At 43.8% G+C, this 20957-nt stretch overlaps 1 protein-coding gene across 2 annotated transcripts in view; it reads right to left on the bottom strand.

Annotated features, from left to right (window-relative positions):
- The window catches only part of RNF149 (ring finger protein 149), a 31249-nt gene extending 11913 nt beyond the window's left edge, over positions 1-19336 (bottom strand). The window contains exons 1-5 of one of the 2 annotated variants that reach the window (XM_043918569.1): positions 18743-19336; positions 6955-7199; positions 6061-6129; positions 2405-2487; positions 17-113 (exon numbers count right to left, since the gene is read on the bottom strand). In XM_043918569.1, the coding sequence (XP_043774504.1) occupies positions 17-113; positions 2405-2487; positions 6061-6129; positions 6955-7199; positions 18743-19181 (933 nt within the window). In that variant the 5' untranslated portion in view covers positions 19182-19336. Of the gene's footprint in view, positions 1-16; positions 114-2404; positions 2488-6060; positions 6130-6954; positions 7206-18742 lie in introns of both variants that reach the window. The other variant, XM_043918568.1, reaches the window with a different exon arrangement.
- Positions 19337-20957: the final 1621 nt, after the last annotated feature.

Genomic DNA, 20957 nt, shown 5'->3' with positions numbered 1-20957 from the left:
CAAAAACATAACAAACCCAATATCCCAGGGCTTTGATGACATCAAGTTTACACATTGGACACGTGCGGTGATCCAAAAGCCATGGGTCAATGCATATTCTATGAAAAATATGCCTAAAAAAATTAAGTATGTGTTAATATCTTAAAATAATTGCTTATACCTTATAAAGGAAATAACACATCCTACCAACTCATCTTCTTGTTTACAAGTCAAATGCCGTCATATCAAAATTCCAGTGTATCCACTTACCCTCGGTGGTTACCTGTTCTACTTTCCAAATTAAATGGAATTTGGCATTTAGAGGGAAATTCCCCCTTCACTTCATGAAAACAGCATGGTTTATTTCTGTATCATGCTGGAATGTATTTTCATGTGCCTCTGTTAGCCTTATCGGAATGAATGTGACCTAAGAAACTGAAGAGTAAACTACAGTAACAAGCTAATAAAAAACTGATAGTATCTTATATAAAGTGACTCCAGTAGAAATACAACAAAATATCAATTAAAATATTAAAGCCATCTTTGGGCTGCAAGTTACACACTTATTTTTTGTCTTTATGTATTTTTGTAGCATCTACATTTTTCTAGAATGAACACATTAGTTTCAGAATCAAAAAAAGAAATCACACATTTTCTTCTTTTACTGATGTCTTCACTGGCTCACCTCCCCTCTTGGGTGATGAATCTACAGTTTATCTGTGCTGCAGGTAAGCGGGTGTGGGGATCAGAACCATACCGATTAGGCTCAGATGCCAGCGGTGTGATCGGAGGCTATGACTCTGAGCTAGATCCTGAGGTCCCTCTGCACCTACCCCAAAAGCTGTTCTGAGGAGCAAACATGCCACGTGACTACTAGGGTAGTGGGCACTATAAATCCTCAGCAATTTTTCATTATTATTACTGTCATCATTGTCTAAAGACCTTTTCTCCAAAGGGAAACCTGTCACGGCAGTTAAAAACAGCAGCAGGTAAGGACGTAAGGTGGTCCAACCCAGCTTGTCTTGTGACCTGTCCATCCTTAAACTGAGACTGACCCACAGGAATAGTTTTGAGAAAAATAAAACAAATATGTTGGTTCCATCGGGAAATTAGTTGAAATAAATCATAGGAGAAAACTGGGGTGGGGTGGGGGCAGGAAATGAAAACCCCACTAAGGAGACCAGGATACATGCACATTCAGGATACACTCAGCTGTTTATGATATGAGTGCAAGTCCCAGCTCGGCCACAGGAGCATCTCCATTTCCTGTAAAAGGAAATCTGGCTTCTCACTGTGTGGCATTCAAGTCAGAAAGGCTTGCCCTCAACCAGCCTAGAATAATAATTCTTTTCTATTTTAATAATGTTCTACAGGACACCATCAACTGACACTGACCTCAATTCATTAAGTACCCAGCACACCAACCCACATGAACTCCTGTAGATTTAAGTTCACTATCTTGAAGCCGGGAAATTAATTTTGTTATTCTGATCCTCATTACTTCATGTCCTCTACAGAACTCCTGAGAACTTTATCTCCTATAAGGTACTGGTATGTACTCTGAACACTCGCAAACATAAAGTGAGGCACAACTACATGATAACTTGTGACCTGCTTATAATCGGTGCGAAGCAGAATTTAAAATGACCAGCTTTAAAACATAGTCTCTGTACACCTTTCTGCTGACAAAGCAATTTTTAAAGAAAAGTTATCAAAGCACCTCATGATTAAAAAGGAAACAATTTCCTATTGCTTAAAAAAAAAAAACTAGTTAAATAAAGGAGGAATATTTATTTCACACAACCCCAGAAAGAATCCAAACTCAGGGTGCAAATAACAGCAGAGCCTAATCTAAGATAAAAGCCATCTCCATAGAAAAATAACAAATAAAAATACATAACCAGGAAATGTCTTTAAGGATAACATTTCTAATAAATGTCTGAGAAAATGTTCACTAGTTTAAAACATAAGAATTAAAATATTTAAAAGCTAAAAAAAAACCAATGATAATAGCAGCAGAGCCTGAGCCAGGTCTGTTGACTGTCCCTGGCCCTCTCACCCAGGGCCTTCACCTGGTCAGCTTCAGGTTCCTTTCTCCCAACATGGCAGACTTTCTCCATTGATAAATGTACAGTATAGACCCCCAGGACCCTACTGAAGCCTCCTTGCCTATAAGATAAAAAGCCAATCTGCAACAAAATGAGACAGTGGGTCTTAATGGTCACCTAAAGTCTTCAAGCAAAACAGTCTTAAAGTCAAACAGTACAAGAGGACCTTGAAGACTTTGAGCTTCTTTTCTAAGAGGAGAGATGATTGCAAGATATCACCTGATAGTAAGATCTTCATATCCTGAAACTTGTCAGGATATTTGGTCAGAAACCTGAAACTTGTGAATTTTAACATCTCAGGAAGTAAGAGAACGTACTTGCATGGCAGAATTCTGATAACGTCCCTTCCTTTAAAATTTTCAATACACACTGCACAACTTTCAGCATCGACATCAATCCCCTGTAAAAAAGAAGAGCAAAGAATTTGCTGTATCCTTAGCAAATAGTATGTGCTTCCCTGGTGGCGCAAACTGTAAAGAATCCCCCTGCCAATGCAGGAGATTTGGGTTCAACCCCTGGGTCAGGAAGATCCCCTGTAGGAGGAAATGGCAATCCACTCTAGTATTCTTGCCTGGGAAATCCCATGGAGAGAGGAACATGGCGGGCTACAGTCCATGGTGTTGCAGGGTTGGGCATGACTGAGCGACTGACACTAGTAAATAATATTCTCTTGGTAAAACTCACTACAACAAAAACTAAACAAAAACGAAACTCACTACAACTCAACTAAAACAATGATGAATTCTAGTCAGCATTGTTACATCCTGAAATTAAATACAGATAATTTCCACTTGGTATTTATTTTTACCACTATCAAAAGATTTTATTTTTAAAAGAATTTGTTTGAACAGGAAAAAATTTCATTGCCTACCTAATCAGACACGAATGTTTAAATAAGAGGCTGTTCATTTTTTTAAGTGATCATATTTTTAAGGGCTGTAGAAATTCAAATGCCTGTTTTATTATAAAAAAATTTTCAAATATAAAACTTAAAAGAGGATGAATATTTAATAAGATATATGTTTTTTGGAATCATTGGAAATATACAAAAGCAGTTTCATTAGAATATGCTAAAGAACAAAGTTATAACTTGCAGATGAGAAAATGCAAAGTTACAACTCACAGATGAGAAAATACAAATGAGATACTTTCGGACTAAGTATCTGAAAATATTCACCTCACTAGTGATAAAAGAACCACAAATTAAAATAAGTTACCTTTTTTTTTTCAAAGTCACTACGTCATGTCCAACTTTGCAATCCCATGGACTGTAGCCCACCAGGCTCCTCTGTCCATGGGATTTCCCAGACAAGAATACTGGAGTGTGTTGCCATTTCCTCCTCCAGGGGATCTTCCCTACCCAGGGATCAAACGAACGTCTCCTGCACTGGCAGGTGGATTGTTTACCACTGGGAAGCTTGAGTTTCTTTTTCATACATCAAGTTAACAAAGGTAAAAAGAAACAAAAATTTCTGGGGAAGCAGTCTTGTGACACAATTTCAGCTTCTGAGAGTCTGTGGGTCATGACCTTTCTGGGGGTGTCAGCTCATCCCACTTTCCTGTGTACCACCTGGATCTGTCCACCTGGCTTCAGCCCATCAACCAAAGTAATGAGCATGGCCGACCTGGTCACCTGACCCAAATCTGGCCAATGACCTTGTCTCCTCCAGGACTCTGGGATAGGGACTCAGTTACCAGTGTCTGTAGCTTTAGCAAGTTAATTTTATGGAACACAGCTTCACAGTCATCATGTAATTATTTAAAAGTACCTTTAAGCACATGAGTCCCTTGTTAACAAGCAAGCAGTAAAAACTGATTTTATATGTGGATATTGCTATCAAAGATTGCACTAAAATTAACTTTGTCACTGAACTTAAAATTAGATGTTGCAACTAGACATTATCACCTTTTCTCACACGCCAAGAAAGAATGATGAAATCATTTTTACTTCCCTAATGGTCTGCAAGCTTATACAGTACTGTGATTGAGTCCATAAGAAAAACTAGGAAACAACCAGTCTCTGGAACTCAACAAGATGTAGATTTAAGAAAAAACAGTCTTTATTTGCACAAATTAAACATGTAAGACTGCCTGAAAATCCAGCTATATACCTCATGGATCATTTATGGAGACTTTTTTTAACCATTATTTCTGACAATAGTCTGTAGAAGCATATTTTCAAAACTGTTCTGTACAGGAAGAGGGTAATATCAATTGACTTATGTTCCCAAAGACGTTGTGCAGTAAATTACACATATCAATCTATGTCTTCTCATACTTAAGGACAGATTTCCCGCCAGAGAGCAGAAGATACATTTCAAGAGGAACATAAAACTGTGCTTATCATGGAAGTGCTAGCCGAATGCACAGCCTGTCTCAAGATACTTGCTGGGGACTCTCTCCCCCAGGGGGCTCTTCCCTGATGGTTCAGCTGGTAAAGAATCTGCCTGCCAATGCAGGAGACTCAGGTTAGATCCCTGGGTAGGGAAGATCCCCTGGAAAAGGAAATGGCAACGCACTCCAGTATTCTTGCCTAGGAAATTCCGTGGATAGAGATGCTTGGCGGGCTATAGTCCACAGGGTTGCAAAGAGCTGGACATGACTGAGCTTGCATGCGTGCACCCCACGCACGCACGCACACACACACACACTCTCTCTCTCTCCAAGCCTCCGCCAGAGACCCTCGTCATTTGTAAATCATATGTTAATCTTTCCATGAGATGGGATTTTTTTTTTTCACTTTTCCTTTTAAATACAGCCACATGGAAAGAAACCTGGACTCTGCACCAAGTCTGCAAATTCACCGTCACTACAATGTAAGGCATCTGGGAAAGGATGCAGCCAACAATATAATTCCCAGAGTCTCCTAATGGTAAATATTCCACAGGAACCATCAGTATCTGATCCCAAAGCTTTAAAGTCAAAGGTCTATAAATGTAATGAGTATTGTCCTAAAGCTCTAATCCTTTAAGTAGGCCATAAGAGGAGACGTGAACCCAAGGGCACTTGGGTATTGGAGGCTGCAGTGTCGGCGTGGGCCAGGTCTCAACAACTCAGGGAGGAAAAAAAGAAAACCAAAAGGATGGAACCCACTCGTAGCTATGTCACCTCAACATTTCACAGCACTGAAAACGGACCATTAAAGAGTAACTATTCTTGCATTGGCAACTGTTTTCCTTGTAAGGAATCTATCCTTTAAGAACATGAGGTTCTGGGACTTAGGGTTTATTGCAAAAATGCTTCTGAACTCTGCTGAGTTTGGCCTTTTAAAGACTTCCCTAGTGGTCCAGTGATTAGGACTCAACATCTTTTCTCCTCTTCTCCATAAATCCCAGTCTTTTCTCCCTGTAATTAAGGGAGTCAGAGAGAATGGACAGAGTATAAGATTTAACAGAGGTGGATTTAAGCCTCAGTGTCTCTGGTAGAGAGACTGGAGCTTCAGTGCGCCATCCAGTCTGGCAGCAAGTAACCAGTATGGCCACCTGAGCACCGGACATGCAGCCAGGGTGACTGAGGAGCTGAGTTTTCAGTTTAATTCAGTTCATTTAAATTCAGACAGGTGTATGCGGCTAGGGGTACCTTCCTGGGCAGCAAGGTACAGAAGGCTCTTCACATACCCTGGAGTGTTTCAGTCAACTCTTCTTTAAAATGAACACATGTCAAAATTAACAAACTAGCCAAAACTCCATGATCAACACTGTTAGATGAGACATATAAATGGATTGGTATTTTATATATATACATATATTTTTTAAGATTTTTTTTTTTAATGTAGACCATTTTTAAAGTCTTTATTGAATTTGTTACAATTTGTTTTGTTCTATGTTTTGGTTTTCTGGCTGAGAAGTATGTGAGATCTTAGCTACCTGACCAAGGGGATCTAACCCACGCCCTCTGCATTGGAAGGCAAAGTCTTAGGGATATCCCCAGATTTATATTATAAACAAACAAAAAACAACCATGAAAATATTACCTTTTCTCCATGCTTTACAGTATGAAGAGGAAGCTGCCCAATAACTTTCTTTGTTTCTTTTCTATGGCTCTTAGGGAAGAAAATTATTATTATTATTATTGAAATGTTTAAGTTGCTATTTTAAAAATTCATATAGTGTAAGCAAGCTATGGGAAAAAAAGTCATAAAAAGCAAAAATTTGGTGACTACAATGAAATAACTTAAAAAACAACAAAAAACTACCTTTTAAGCCCTAAGGTACAGAACAGTCATGTGTAACTTAAGAGCTGTTTGATCAAGAATACTTATATTCAATTCCATGCCTGAAGAAGGAACCAATCTTATGTTTGATTATTGGTAAGAATGTAGTCAGCTGAGGACGGGGCTCCATACACTCATCTGTGAAGGCCCCTAAAAGGACAGAGGCTTCCTGGTCAGAGGCAGAAGGTGACCCAGCAATGACCATCTGCTGCCTCAGCAGCCAGGAAGGGTGGTTCTCCAGACAACAGGTGAGTGTGGGACCCACAGGGCCCTGGCTCTGCTGCTACTGAGCCAGCACCCCCACAGACAAATGGCTCTGAATGCAGCTCCGCTGTGGAGACAGGCAGGCCCAGTTCTCTTCCAAAACACAACCATGTCCCCCCACCCCCCTCGACTTCATGCCTTTTTGTCACCCCTTTATGTCTGGAAAGGAGAGAGGATCTTTGCAGGAGTGAGAGATGACCTGACTTCCTACAGCACATAAAGTTGAATATATTCTAATTTAAAACTTATTTTTAAAAAAACTCCCACATATCAATACTTAAATATTATAAATAATGAAATTAAGAATATTGTCTAATAGTTTAAAAAAATATACACAGGAAATATTTACCAACGATCTTTTAAAAAGCAAAGTTAAAGAAAGACAGTTACCTGACTTCCGAACTGTGAGCCGGTGTATAGGAAGCGCTGTATGTAGTAAAATATTAGCCAGGCCAATGAGATAATCATCATGGTGATGAAGGCAATGGCTACAAAGACCACGGACTGACCGCTGATGTACTCCTGGACGTGCCGGGTGCCCACCCCGATGGTAACGGTGACCGGAATGTCCTTCTGCACAAGTTCCACAATTTCTCTTCCTTTTGGGTAGCTAACCATAATGACCACTATGTTTCCTGTTCCTTAGTAAAGAACAAAGCAATCAACACGAGAACACAAAATAAGATATGGAGACAGTATGGCTCCATGCACACGTGACCGAAAACTGATAAAACGGGACATAAGCCCAAGTTACCAACATGGGTGACCAAGGAGAACACAGACTGTTTACACAAGGAACAGAATGAACAGAGGCTTCTCTGGTGGCTCAGTGGTAAAGAATCTGCCTGACAATGCAAGACACTCAAGTTCGATCCCTTACCCAGGAAGATCCCACATGCCAGAGAAACTCAGCTGGATTTTTCCACAGCTAAACAAGGCTCACCTGTGACCTGAACACTAGATGCCTAGCGCTTAGTAAACAGCTTTGAAAAAGTGTCCAGACAAAAACTATCACACAATTATACACAGCAGCTCTACTTGTAACAGCTAAAAAAAAAAAAAAAAACAGAATAAATCACTAAGAAATACCCCCTTGAAAGCAAGAGCCCCCCCACCTCCCCCATTCAGTTTCATAAGAGAATTCTACTCTCAAATCTTTAAAGAGCAACATATAAAGTGTTCCACAGCAGATTTTTAAAAAAAGAAGTCTTAAAATTATTTCTAGCATAATTAAACCAAACATGGTAAAAAAAAAAAAACAAAAAAACACACAAAAACCAATTTCACTTGTAAATATTAATACAAACGCCCGAGTGTGCCCATTAACTCAGGGAAGCAACTGGAGAATTCCTCCTCTGTTCGGTATTATTTCATGTTGTTCTGAATTCATGAGCAGACAGGACAAAAAAGTAAGAGAAATAAAAAAGAAGGGATATAAATGCCAATTTTACATGAACCTATCTATAAATTGGGCTTCCCTGGTGGCTCAGATGGTAAAAAAAAATCTGCCTGCAATTTGGGAGACCCAGGTTCAATCCCTGGGTCGGGGATATCCCTGGAGAAGGAATGGCGACCCATTCTAGTATTCTTGCCTGGGAAACCCCAGGGACAGGGGAGCTTAGCGGGTTACAGCTGGTGAGGGTCACAAAGAGTTGGATATGACTGACCAACTAACACTTTCACTTTTCATCTATAAGTTAATCTTTAGAATTATCAATGGGATTTTAAAAACCCTAAAAATTCTGCTTCTAATGTTCACTTAGGGGAAAAATAATCAAGATTAGGAAAACTTTGTAAATAAAACTTGAACTAGCCTTTATAGTCAAAATAATTAAAAGAGTGTGGTAGTAGCATATGACAGCCCAGAAATTAGACCCCAAAACATAAAAGAATTCAGTAAATGATGAAAGTGGATTTCAAATCAATGGGGTAAAATGGACTATGTAAAAAAAAAAAAAAAGAAAAAAAAAGTATGGGAGCAACTGAGTACCATCTAAGGATAAAAAAGATGAATCCTTTCTTCACAACTTACAGCCAAAATTAAATTCTAAAAAAATCCAAGATGTAAATATATAAAAAAGAAAAAATAGAGAAGAGCCAGAAGAAACATGGACATTAAAAAATAAATAATATTGAAGAAAAACCTTTCCAAGTGTGAAAAATCACCTCAGAACTTCTTTTAAAAAAAAAGATTTGAGCAACTAACCAATTACATAAAAGCAAAAATTGTCTGTTCTGACTAAAAGAAAGCAAAATCAAGGACTCAAGATGAAAAGAGCAAATGGCCAGCAGGGGGAAAATACATGTAACATAACAAAGACAAAAACTAATTTCCTGTAAGAAAAAGAGCAACAGAAAGACAAAGAAAATGAAGTGAGTTTGCAGAAAACACAACTGGGTTTTGATTTTTAAAAGGCAATTTTAGTGAGATATAATTCACATGCTAGAAAATTCACTCTTTTAAATAAGTGTACAATTCAATGTTTTTGTTGCTCAGTTGCTAAGTCATGTCTGACTCTGCAGCCCCATGGACTGCGGCGCGCCAGGCCTCCCTGCCCAACACCGTCTCCCAGAATTTGCTCAAACTCGTGTCCATTGAGTCGGTGATGCCATACAACCAACTAATCCTCTGTCTCGCCCCCTTCTCTTCTTGCCTTCCATCATTCCCAGCATTAGGGTCTTTTCCAATGAGTTGGCTTTTCGCATCAGATGGCCAAAGTTTTGCAGCTCTAGTATCAGTCCTCCCAATGAATATTCTGGGTTGATTTCTTTTAGGATTGACTGGTTTGACCTCTTTGCAGTCCAAAGGACTCTTAAGGGTCTTTTCCAGCACAATCAGAAAGCATCAATTCTTTGGTGCTCAGGGTTCTTTACAGTCCAACTCTCACATCATATATGACTACTGAAAAAACCACAGCTTTGCCTAGACGAACCTTTGCCAGCAAAGTGATGTCTCTGCTTTTTAATACTCTGTATAGGTTTGTCATAGCTTTCTTTCCAAGGAGCAAATGTCTTTTAATTTCATGGCTGTAGCTACCATCTGCAGTGATTTTGGAGCCCAAGAAAAGAAAACCTGCCACTGTTTCCACTTTATCCCCTTCTATTTGCCACGAAGTGATGGGACTAGATGCCATGATATTTGTTTTTTAAATGTTGAGTTTTAAGCCAGTTTTTCTCTCTCCTTTTTGACCTTATCAAGAGGCTCTTTAGTTCCTCTTCTCTTTCTGCCATTAGAGTATCATCTGCCTACCTGAGGTTATTGATATTTCTTCTGGCAATCCTGAATCCAGCTTGTGATTCATCTGGCCTGACATTTTGCATGATGTACTCTGCATACAAGTCAAATACGCAGAGTGGCAATATACAGCCTTGATGTACTCTTTTTCCAGTCCATTCTTCCTTGTCTGGTTCTAACTGTTGCTCCTTGACCTGCATACAGGTTTCTCAGGAGACAGGTATGGTGGTCTGGTACTCCCATCTCTTTCAGAATTTTCCAGTTTGTTGTGATCCACACAGTCAAAGGCTTTTGTGTAGTCCATGAAGCAGAAGCAGATGTTTTCCTGGAACTCCCAATCCCCCTGCATTGGAAGGTGAACTCTTAACCACTAGATCACCAGGGAAGTCCCTTTTCTAAGTTTTTGCTATCAAAATCTAAATGTCAATCAACAAGAAAACCATTATGTAAATTATACTATGTGTACAGACTGAGGCAGCAGCTCTATTACTATTGACGGCAGTCAAGACAGAGGAAAAAAAAGCATCATGTAAAAAAACCTGCGTGGACAAGAGGTCTACGTGGTCATATCAATACAGACACCCCTGAAGATCACACGAATACAGAGCAGCACCTGCCTTGGCGGAGGTGGTGAGGGGAGAGAGCTGGACACAGTAGAAATTCTCTGCCCTGTGTACATATTATCTATTCAAAAACTAACCTAAAAAAATACATTTAAAGATTGTTCTCCGGCATTACACTGAAACCACATTCTAACACTATTTTATTGTGGGGAGAAAATTTAATCCGTAGCAAATCCGCTGTGGCCCTCGACCGTGGGGATTTAGTTACTGAAACCCTAGAAGAGCAGCCTTCTAAGGTGGCTCCTGTCTAGAAGCCGATGCTGTGACCCGGCCCTAAAAGTGTCACTTGGCAAGTGCCACGGCTGCCCGAGTGCTCGCACAATCCTCTACGTCATCCCTGGGGAGGCTCAGTAAGGAGCAAGGCATTTCCTGCCTTCAGGGAAACAAACAGCTAGTAGCTGAGAAAGACGAATACAGAAACAATTAGGAGAACTATACCATGTACGATTATGGGGTGCCTTGTAAGCTGCAGACCCTTTTCATAAACTAAAAAAGTTTCCTTTAATGGAAAATGTCAAGCACATACTAAAGCAGGACGGACAGTATAGTGAACCCCATGAACCCGTCTCCATGTTTATACACAAAACAAAAACGTTTCTATGCTATGGTTACAGGTACAATTTCTGTACTCACAGAACAATCTCTGGTTGCTAATGCAGAAACCAACTCTCAAGCATTTTCATGTCTGTATCATACTTCACTTGAGGCAGAAAGAGGCGAGTGATCATTTTACAGACCAGGGCTGAGACATCTTAAAGAGAATTGCTCAATGTGACGCAGCACCTGAAAAGCCAGTTGCAGGGCCTGAAGACCCAGTTCCTAAGTGCACCTCTGCCTCTCCCCCTTGTGACTGGGGGGTGGGGGAGGGGGTGGGGGAACAGAGGCTTCAGGACCACCAGGCTGGGCTCCAACCTTCCCCTGACAATTCATGTCTGGGTCCTCTGAGACTACTTCTTCAGCTGTACAATGGAAATGACAGTTTTTCTATTTTGGACTGTTGATTATTGAATGATAATGTGGAATAAGGAAAAGCTGCAGAAATGAGGTGATCATATTTACTGGGATGGGAAGGAACTTTCCCCTGGGCAGGGAGTGCATCTTGATGGACAGGAAGAGTTTATCAAGCAAAAAGAAGGGAGGTTTTCTAGGCGGTGTACCATCATAAAAGCATATTTGCATTGGTGACTGGTCTGGCTTGCTTAGTGACTCAATATACATAAACGTATCCTGTTTATCTCATTACCACCAGTGCCCCATGCAGCTTGGCACATAGTAAGTGTTCAATGAATATTTGTTACCTAAATGAGTGAGGGATGGCGGATGAGCTGAGAACACCTGAAACTTCAAGGGAGGGGCTGCAGAAACACGCTGGCTATCAGAAGCACACCTGAACGGGAAACTTCTCCAGTACCAATCTCATGTTTTTCCCCTAAAAAATGCTTAGTTCACTAAGTTGTAAGAAATCATTAAAAAGTAATAACACTGTGCCTGGGCTGAGGGCTAAAATTTGCTACACTCTAAGTACAGAGAGTCCCTTGGACTGCAAGGAGATCAAACCAATCAAACCTAAAGGAAATCAACCCTGAATATTCATTGGAAGGACTGATGCTGAAGTTGAAGCTCCAATACTTTGGCCACCTGATGCGAAGAGCCGGCTCACTGGAAAAAGACCCTGATGCTGGGAAAGATTGAGGGCAGGAGCACAAGGGGGTGATTGAGAATGAGATGGTTGGATGGCATCACCGACTCAACGGACATGAATTTGCGAAAACTCTGGGAGACAGCGGAGGACAAAGAAGCTTGGCATGTTGCAGTCCATGGGGTGGCAAAGAGTCAGACATGATTTAGCCACTGAAGCAGCAAGACTGCCTCTGTGAACTACTCTATTTTAAAAATATTTACTTAACATTTATTCATTTGGCTGCACCGAGTCTTCATTGCAGCATGTGGGATCTAGTTCCCTGACCAGGGATTGAACCTGGGCCCCCTGCATTAGAAGTGATGAGTCTTAACCACTGCACCATCAGGAAAGTCCCTTCTGAAACTACTTTAAATCATGAAATTCAGAATTAAGACTTCTTCTATCCCATGACTGGCTTTTCTGGGACGTGTTGGGGGATGAATGGAGGCAGGGCAGTTGAGCTTAGGGTCATTGGGTGCATGGCCCCCAGGGGTACCTAGCACAGGCCCCTGTCTGGCTCTGCCCTGTCCTCCTATCACAGCCTCCCTGGGCCAGTCTTAGAGCCCTGGTGGCCTGAGAGAGCAAGTCACAGCTGATTTCCAAACCAAATAGCTGAATTTCCTCACAGAAGGCAAAGACGCTCAAAGTCCTGGGACAGGGGAAGAAAAAACCCTTTGAATGTTTTTCTTCCCCAAGCCACGCGTTGCCAGCAATCACCAAAAAATGTCGTTATGTGCAATGCCCGCCCCTCCCCGCAAACAACCCCCAGTCACTAACTCCTGGAAGGCAGTTTGTTGTATTCCTTAGATGTAACTCAAGGTCTTGCATAGAGCACATGACCATAAACCTTCTTGAAAAATAATAGTTCCTCTTACCACCTTGTCAAAAACAAACAGAAAATGTAAAAAAAAAAAAACCTGTCTTGGTCTACAGCTTCAAAATTCTGCAGGGTCATATGAGTCTAGTGTACCACTTCTCCTCCCTAGGAAACTATTTAAAGTAGATTTCAACATTCTCTTGAAGGAGACAGGAACTACTAAAATATTTAAAGTGGTAGATTAGATTTCTGGTCTAGAAAACTGATGCAGGCAGCAAGAAATGCATTTTATCCCTTTGCTGTTCACCTCAAACCATCACAACACTGTTAGGGGTATTTGCGTACCCCGACACAAAATAAAAAGTTTAAAAACATAAAAATAAATAGCTTCCTTTGGAAGGAAAAATACACCAAAGATACCCAATGGTGAGAGGTTACTATTATAATTTTACTTTAATATGCCAAAACATAAAAACTGGTATGCTTTCATAACTGTAAACTTAACAATTTGTAAATGTATGTAAATATGACTATAAAACTATTAAAAGTAAGAATTTTTTTTTAAAAAAGCACTTTAAAGCTCCAGCATGAGAATCCCATGACCTTTTAGGTTTTCTTTTTTTCCAATAACATCCACAGTCTCTCCATCCTGCACCCAACATGGAAGAATTAAGATTCAGCACAGGTTCAACCTTGGTTTCCAGCATCCCCACACCTCTGTGTATACGATACAGCAATGCCTCTTAAGTACACTTGTTTTTATTCACCTGTTATAGAATGTCTTGGGCTTCCCAGGTGGCGCTAGTGGTAAAGAACCTGCCTGCCAATGCAGGAGACATAAGAGATGTGTGTTCAATCCCTGGGTCGGGAAGATCCCCTGGAGGAGGCCACAGCAACCCACTCCAATTTTCTTGCCTGGAGAACCCCATGGACAGAGGAGCCTGTCGGGCTACAGTCCACAGGGTCACAAAGAGTCAGACATGACTGAAGCAACTTAGCACACACATACACACATAACGTCTTCGTGAGTCTCCTCACTAGACAAGGACTACTGTTCCTATTTATTAGTTTTTGTAGCTCCAGCGTCACACGCAATGACCCAATAGAATGGTTTCTATATGAATCAGTCGACCTGAAAAACTGGTTTCTCTTCTGGTTATTATCCTTAAACTGACCCAAGGGGAGGAGAATATCAGAGACTCCTTTTGCAGGGGAAATAGTACATGGAATATGAATGGAATGGAAACGTCTCCAGAACGTGAGCTATCATGCAAAAAAACCAAATGTCTTTATGGTTGGCTGAGATGAGTGATGAAGACTCAAAAACACATGCAATTCTCATCTTGGAATTTCACATTTTGTTTTGGAGAAATCTGGCTTGCTCAAGAATATTCTGTATTTGTCGAGTACAGCACTCAACAATCTTTGCAGTTTTGCTAAATGCATTACTTCATCTCAGTCCTTCGGTCTTAGGCAAGGCAACTCTTGTCACCCAGAAGGTCCTACAGCTCCTCACATAGCCCCCATACCACATTCACCCAGAAACCTTCAACTTAAGCTGTCCTTCAAGACTCCGTCTGCCTGCTAGCTGGGAACAGTCTGAGTTAATCCCACCTGCTATGAGGCTGCAGGGCACCATCTCTTCCTAGAGCACCAAACTACAAGCTAAACTCAAATCTAAATGTTTAGCTCATTTGTGAGGGCAAAGCATTCAAGATCACTGAGCACCACTCACTCATAAAAGACCATTTCCCACGCTCTGCAAACACAGACTGTACATCTCTCTCAAGCTAAGGGACTTTCTATCACGTGTCATCTCCTGCCACCCCCACACTGGCCCCTTCCCCAAACACACCTCTCAGCCCTGCCAACACCTGGCCTCAGTAAATTGCTGACACAAGGAAAGTGCCAGTCTAAACAGCCACTCAAGACGTCAGCTGGAGGATTGGCCTGTAATTAACTAGCAGTCACCACATCAAGGCCAATCCTCTCTAAAAGCTTTCGTTTCAACAGCTTGATTTATATCAATTTTTACTCTTCTTGGTCAAAATAGCCTCTAATACCTTTGCAGGACCTACATTGGATGCCTCTCCTTTATGCTTTCTAAGCACTTGGGCATATAATTCTGTTGAGGGCCCAACCATAGGGCCTGGAAAGGTCTGTTTATCACTCCACTAAGCCGTGAACTCCTCAAAGGCTGGTATGTGTCTTAGGCATTTCTACCCGCAAGCAGGTGCCGTATGTGGCCCAGACTGGCCACTCTCTATTCATCTGTCAAAGGAAAGGGAACCAACCCTGGGCATCACAGTAACAGTCCTCACACTGAGGGCTGTTACAGTCCTGACAGAATATTATCTTAAAGTCACAACTTATTTTGGAGCCACAATAAAATACTGACTTAAGTTCACAACATCTTGTACTAGATCTTGGCAGTCAAGCAACAGGGTTTAAGAAAAACTGCTGAGGGGCTTCCCTGGTAGCCCAGTGGTAAAGAATCAGCCTGATAATGCAGGAGACACGGGTTCAATCCCTGATCGAGGAAGATCCCATGTGCCAAGAAGCAACTAATTTAAGCCCTTGCCCCACAACTACTGAGCCTGTGCTCTAGAGGCCGAGCCCAGGAGCAGCAACTACTTAAGTCCGCGCCCCGCAAGAGTATGTGTGCATGGGAAGTCACTTCAGTCGTGTCCAACTCTTAGTGACCCCATGGACTGCAGCCCGTCAGGCTCCTCTGTCTATGGGATTCTCCAGGCAAGAATACTGCAGTGGGTTGCCATTTCTTCCTCCAGGGGATCTTCCCGATCCAGGGACCAAACCCGAGTCTCTTATATCTCCTGCTTTGGCAGGTAGGTTCTTTACCACTAGCGTCACCTGGGAAGCCCCCACAACAGCAGAAGGCACCACAGTGAGAAACCTGCAACTAGAGAGTAGTCCCCGTTTGACACAACTAGAGGAAAGCCCGTGCAGCAGTGAGGAACCGGCACAGCCAAAACAAAGAAAAAAGAAAAACTGTTGAAATTCTGAGACTTGGGAGGAGATCATCACAATCGGAGTTCAGTAGCAGCCACCTGACCTATGTACACAGACCCCGAGTATCACAGGAACATTGAGAACCACGGATCAGTAGTTTTTACTGGCTCCAGCCACATTCTGACAAAATAGGAAAAACTACAAAGTCTGAGCTGCTGTCAAGGTTCTGTGTAACCTTTAAAATCTAAGTCTGTCAAAGCCAGCTCCTCTTCTGACTTAGTTCCATTCACTCCATTCTTAACGCCAATCCATTCTCAAAAAGACATGATACAGTTGTACCCTTGTCCCCGGCAGGACTGAGTTCTGAGAATGAAAGGGACCTTCTTTTCCATTTCTAGTCACCAACACAGCACAGGCCCTTATATTTCTGCTTGGACTAGTCAATGGACTAAGTGGATTTCAGCTTTTCCTCTGTGTAACCCACTGGTCTCCTTTTAAGTCAGCAGTTCAAATCTGGGATGTTACTGCCATCCTCTCTGCCCCCGGACATTTGGCAATATCTGGAGACATTTCTGGCTGTCACAACGGGAATCCTGTGGATACAGGCCAAGACAGGCCCCTGCAATAAAGAATTATCTGGCCATAGATTGCCTTGTTCCCGGGGGCCAGTCATTTCAATTCTTCGAACATCAGTCTCCTCATCTGTAAAATGGGGTTAAAGCACCTACCTCAAAGGGCTGTAAGCAGAAAACTGACTCTGCACTGGGAACTTTCACACATTTTTTAAAAAACTGCTAATGCTGTTACTTTTGTCTCTTTCCTCAAACAGAAGTAATCTTACACTGAAACAGACTAAAATGGACACTGAGAATGGTAACAGAAGCTTGCAAGAAGATTTAAAATGAGCATCAATGAGGGGCTTTCTGAGCCTGGATAAATTATATGTCCGTAAGATAAGCAAGCAAGACTGCTGAACCATGGTTAGAAAAGTGCGATTAGCCTGGAAGGATGTTAGTGTCATTGCCAAAAAATGCAGTAAACACGTTGAGAAAATTGTGGGATGGAAAAGAACTGCCATGGAAAAGAGAAAGCCCACAGGAAGCTGCAGACTCAGAAGTGAACGCAAGGACCCAGCATCGGAGAATCCTGGCACACTGCCCTCTCTTCTCCAACAGAACCCTGTCCACAGGATGCGTCTGGAACGCTCTGTGAACTCCAAAAGCACTTCTCATGAGTTTTGCAGAAACATGACTTGGGTAAAAAACAACTGGAATAACTGCACCAAAGGTGCTGCCTTGCCCAATGCCACCGCATGGACATCTGCTCCCATTTCCTCCCCAAACCCACTTCCTCTCTGTTGCAATTGAGGAATTCCCCCCTCTTCTATCAGAGGTCAACCCCTCCGAGAATCCTGGACATAGCCGCCATCCTTCCCAAAGACCTGACTCTTTCAGTTACCTCTTCTCCACCATCCAACTTCAACATGCCTCACTCACTATACCGTTCATCCCACCTCTCCCCAGCTTTTACCCATTGCTCAGCACCTCCCCAGCCCTCGCCAGCCAACGTCTTGAAAGAATCATTCTAACAGTCTCACTTCCCCACCTCTGAACTGACTTCCGTCCCATCACTCTGCTAAGACAGGCCAAGTCCAAAGTCACCCTTCGGTCCTCATTTTACAGGTATTCTGAACTTTCATTCAAGAAGCCAAAACAGAACAAAAGTCAAAAAGTACAGAGGAAAAAGGATGTCTGACTTGCAGCAGGAGAAACTGAAGATTTTGATCCCAAGAAGTTCAGAGTGAGTCTGATCTTAGAAGGCCATCACACTCTGTATCAGTTGAATAGTACTTGGAATTTCAGTTCTGAGAATGATGCATGCCTGTGTGCTAAGTTGCTTCAGTTGTGTCCGACTCTTTGTGACCTTATGGGCTGTAGTCCACCAGGCTTGTCCATGGGATTCTGCAGGCAAGACTACTGGAGTGGCTTGCCCAGGCCCTCCTCCAGGGGATCTTTCTGACCTAGGGATCAAACCTGAGTCTCCTGCATTGCAGGCGGATTCTTTACCGCTGAGCCACCCAGGAAGCCCTTTCTGAGAATGAGAACCCTTGCAAAATAAACCTTTCAAACTCTCACAAGTGCTTGAAGATGTAACCTGTTGCCTCCGAAAACCGCCTGTGGGAAGGGTTGCCTAGCTAAGAACAAAATCTTTCCCTGCATGATCACTTTAAAAAACTTCATCTAAACTCCATTAGGACTCTGACAAAGGAGCCAGTATCACAATCTTCTCTTTAGCAAGTGAGAAAACATATTCAACTTAAGGCCGGGTTTTCGGACTCAGTTAAATCCAGACTGTCTCACTTTAAAGTTTAGAATATTGACGTACATTATTAAAGTGAAGAAACCACAGCGTCACCGAGCCACCGCCTTACATGGTGAAGGGACTGCCAGACCCTGCAAAGCCCTGGAAAAGAGCTTCCACTCCAGCCCCATCTGACTTTGGGAAACACTGGCAAGGGACTCCTGATTAAAGAGACTTTCCGCCGGTGAGAACCACAATCCTCCTCATGCGGGTTTTAAAGTCTTCCGTTCCTGCCTCCTCCTTCCTGCACAGGGTACCTTTCACCTGAACGACCCGGGGAGAAGATGTAATCCTGTCCGGGCGCTCGCCTCCCTCCTTAGAGCACCGGGGGTCACACCGAGCCAAGCTGGCGCTACCCTCGCAGGTCCCGACGTCCGGAGCCCATCACCGCCGCCCCTCGGGGTCCCGGCAGAGGACCTCGCGGTCTGCTGGGGCTCCGGCGCACGGCCGCCCCGCCCCGCCCCGCCCGTGCCCGCGCGCCGGCGGCTCACCCGCGTGGGACATGGGCGCGGTGAGGTTGCCTTGGCGCTGCTCGTTGTACAGGACCACCGCCGAGGCGTTCCTCCGCGCCGCCGCCAACACCTTCTCCTTGAAGGTGCAGCCCCCGCGCGCCACCAGCGCGACCCAGGGCGCGGCGCCCCGGCCGCCGGGCACGAGGAAGCGAGTGCTGGCCTCGCAGCCCTCGGGGTCGCGGTCCTCCGCGCGCGGGACGCCCACCAGGCCCCGCGCGCCCTCCTTGGGCGAGCTGTCGCCGAAGCGGCCGCTCTCCGAGACGCTCCTCACGCTCCGGTTGGTCTGCGGGTCCACGTACTCGGTGCTCACCACAGCCGAGAACCACTCGTGAGCCCGGCCCCGGGCCCCAGGAGCGCACAGGGCCAGCGCCAGCAGCGCCAGCGCGCCCCGGGCCTCGGGCCGCCGCCGCCACGCCATGGACCACAAGGGGACCGGCCGGGAGCCGGGCGACTCCCGGCAGGGGCCGGAGGGCGCCTGCCGACGAGGCCGCTGAGGAGAGCGGAGAAGCGAAGTCTCGCTACCCAGCCGGGAAAGAGCGAGTCCAGTCTGCAAGCGGCGCCGCGGCGCACGCGCACCTGAAGGAGCGGCGACGGGGGGCGGGGCAAGGGCGGGGCTGGCGGGCGGGGCGGTGGCGCACGCGCACCTGACGGAGCGGCGGCAGGGGGTGTGTTGTTGCTGTGGGGGCGTGGCCTGCTCTGGCACCTCCCCTGCGCAGACCTTGGCGCCAGAATCGCGGGCCCAGGCTCCACGAGTGTTATAGAGCATCTCTCTTTACCTAGCGGATCTCGAGAAGCGGGTGTGGGATATCACGCCGCGCCTTGCGCCACGCCGGGCCCCAGTGGCCAGGGGCCGAGCTTATGCAACAGGAGCTCCAGTGCCCAGAAACCTGGGGAAGTGACACACCCGCCCCCACCCGCACCCCGCCCCGAGAAACGGGGAACTTCTCGAGCCGGCCGAGAAGCGTGGGAGCGTGACTGTGTAAAATCACTGAGCGGATGTTTATGAAGAATTTACTGTGTGAGGCACGTGGCAAAGGCCTTGCTTGTCTAAAACACTGGAAAACAGCTTAAAAACTCCAAAGCTGCACGAATTTTTCAGATCACTTTTGTTGCCGATTTTCTAAGGCTAATTGATCTCGGTATTTCATGTATAGTCTGTAGTTTTTAAGTTAGTGCATCAAACTACTTGTTTAGACGAGCACTTAAATGGTACAGCAGTAAATAAAAAGAGAAAATTACTGTTTGGAAATAAAAACTGGGTGATAGTCCATATGAAATTGCCCTGGAAAGGAAGCCTTACTGTTACAGGAAAAGAAGTTTAGAACACCGATTTCTGACTCATCTTCCTTCTTTGCACAAGAACCTATAATTGCAGGAAGTAGGTTGCTGTCACACAAAGCATTTTGTTGGGCTTGACATACTCTTCTGTGTCCTTTTTGTTGAAAGGCTTTCTTGGACTGCATTTTAAAACTCTGCTCCAAAATTCAGCCCACAACACAAGTTTTCCTTGAAGTTGGATCTCCTTTCCATTAACCACTTGGAAACTAGCCTTAAAATCCTGAAAGGGGACTTCCTTGGTGATCCAGGGGCTAAGACTTTGTGCTGGCAATGCAAGAGGCCCAGGTTCAATCCCTGGTATGGGAATTAGATCCTGCATGCCATAAGTAAGACCAGGAGCAGCCAAATTAATAAATAAATAAAAATAAATATTAAAAAACAAAAGACTTGAGGCCTTCCCCTTGTTCCAAGCCTAAAATAAAGGAAATAAGGTATGGTGGTCATGGCAGTGTAGGACCTCCACCATAAGCTCTACGAGCAAAAAAATACTTGTAATTCTCAGAAAAGGTGTTTATTGTTGCGTGCTATGTCTTGCCACTTCATTTCCTTCTTCCTGAAGTCCTCCTGCTCCTGGCTCTTGTCCTGGAAAACACCAACTTCATCTTCAATGTTTAACTCCCTGATCAGGGATCAGAACCCAGGTCCCTGCATTGGGAGCATGGCGTCTTAGCCACTGGACCACCAGGGAACTCCTCAAAAGCTCTTTCTTCTGTGAAACCTTTCCTGGTTCCTAGAAGCAAAACCTGAGTGCTCCAAAGTTCCATGTTGCTAGTGCATGTTTTGCTTGCGCATCAATGTTATAGTAACCAGCAGCACTGCTTTTCAAACATAGTGTTTTGTCTTCTTAATAATACTG

This window comes from Cervus elaphus, chromosome 11 (assembly GCF_910594005.1).
Source record: "Cervus elaphus chromosome 11, mCerEla1.1, whole genome shotgun sequence".
NCBI lineage: Eukaryota > Metazoa > Chordata > Mammalia > Artiodactyla > Cervidae > Cervus > Cervus elaphus.
This window is presented reverse-complemented; position numbering and strand designations above follow the sequence as displayed.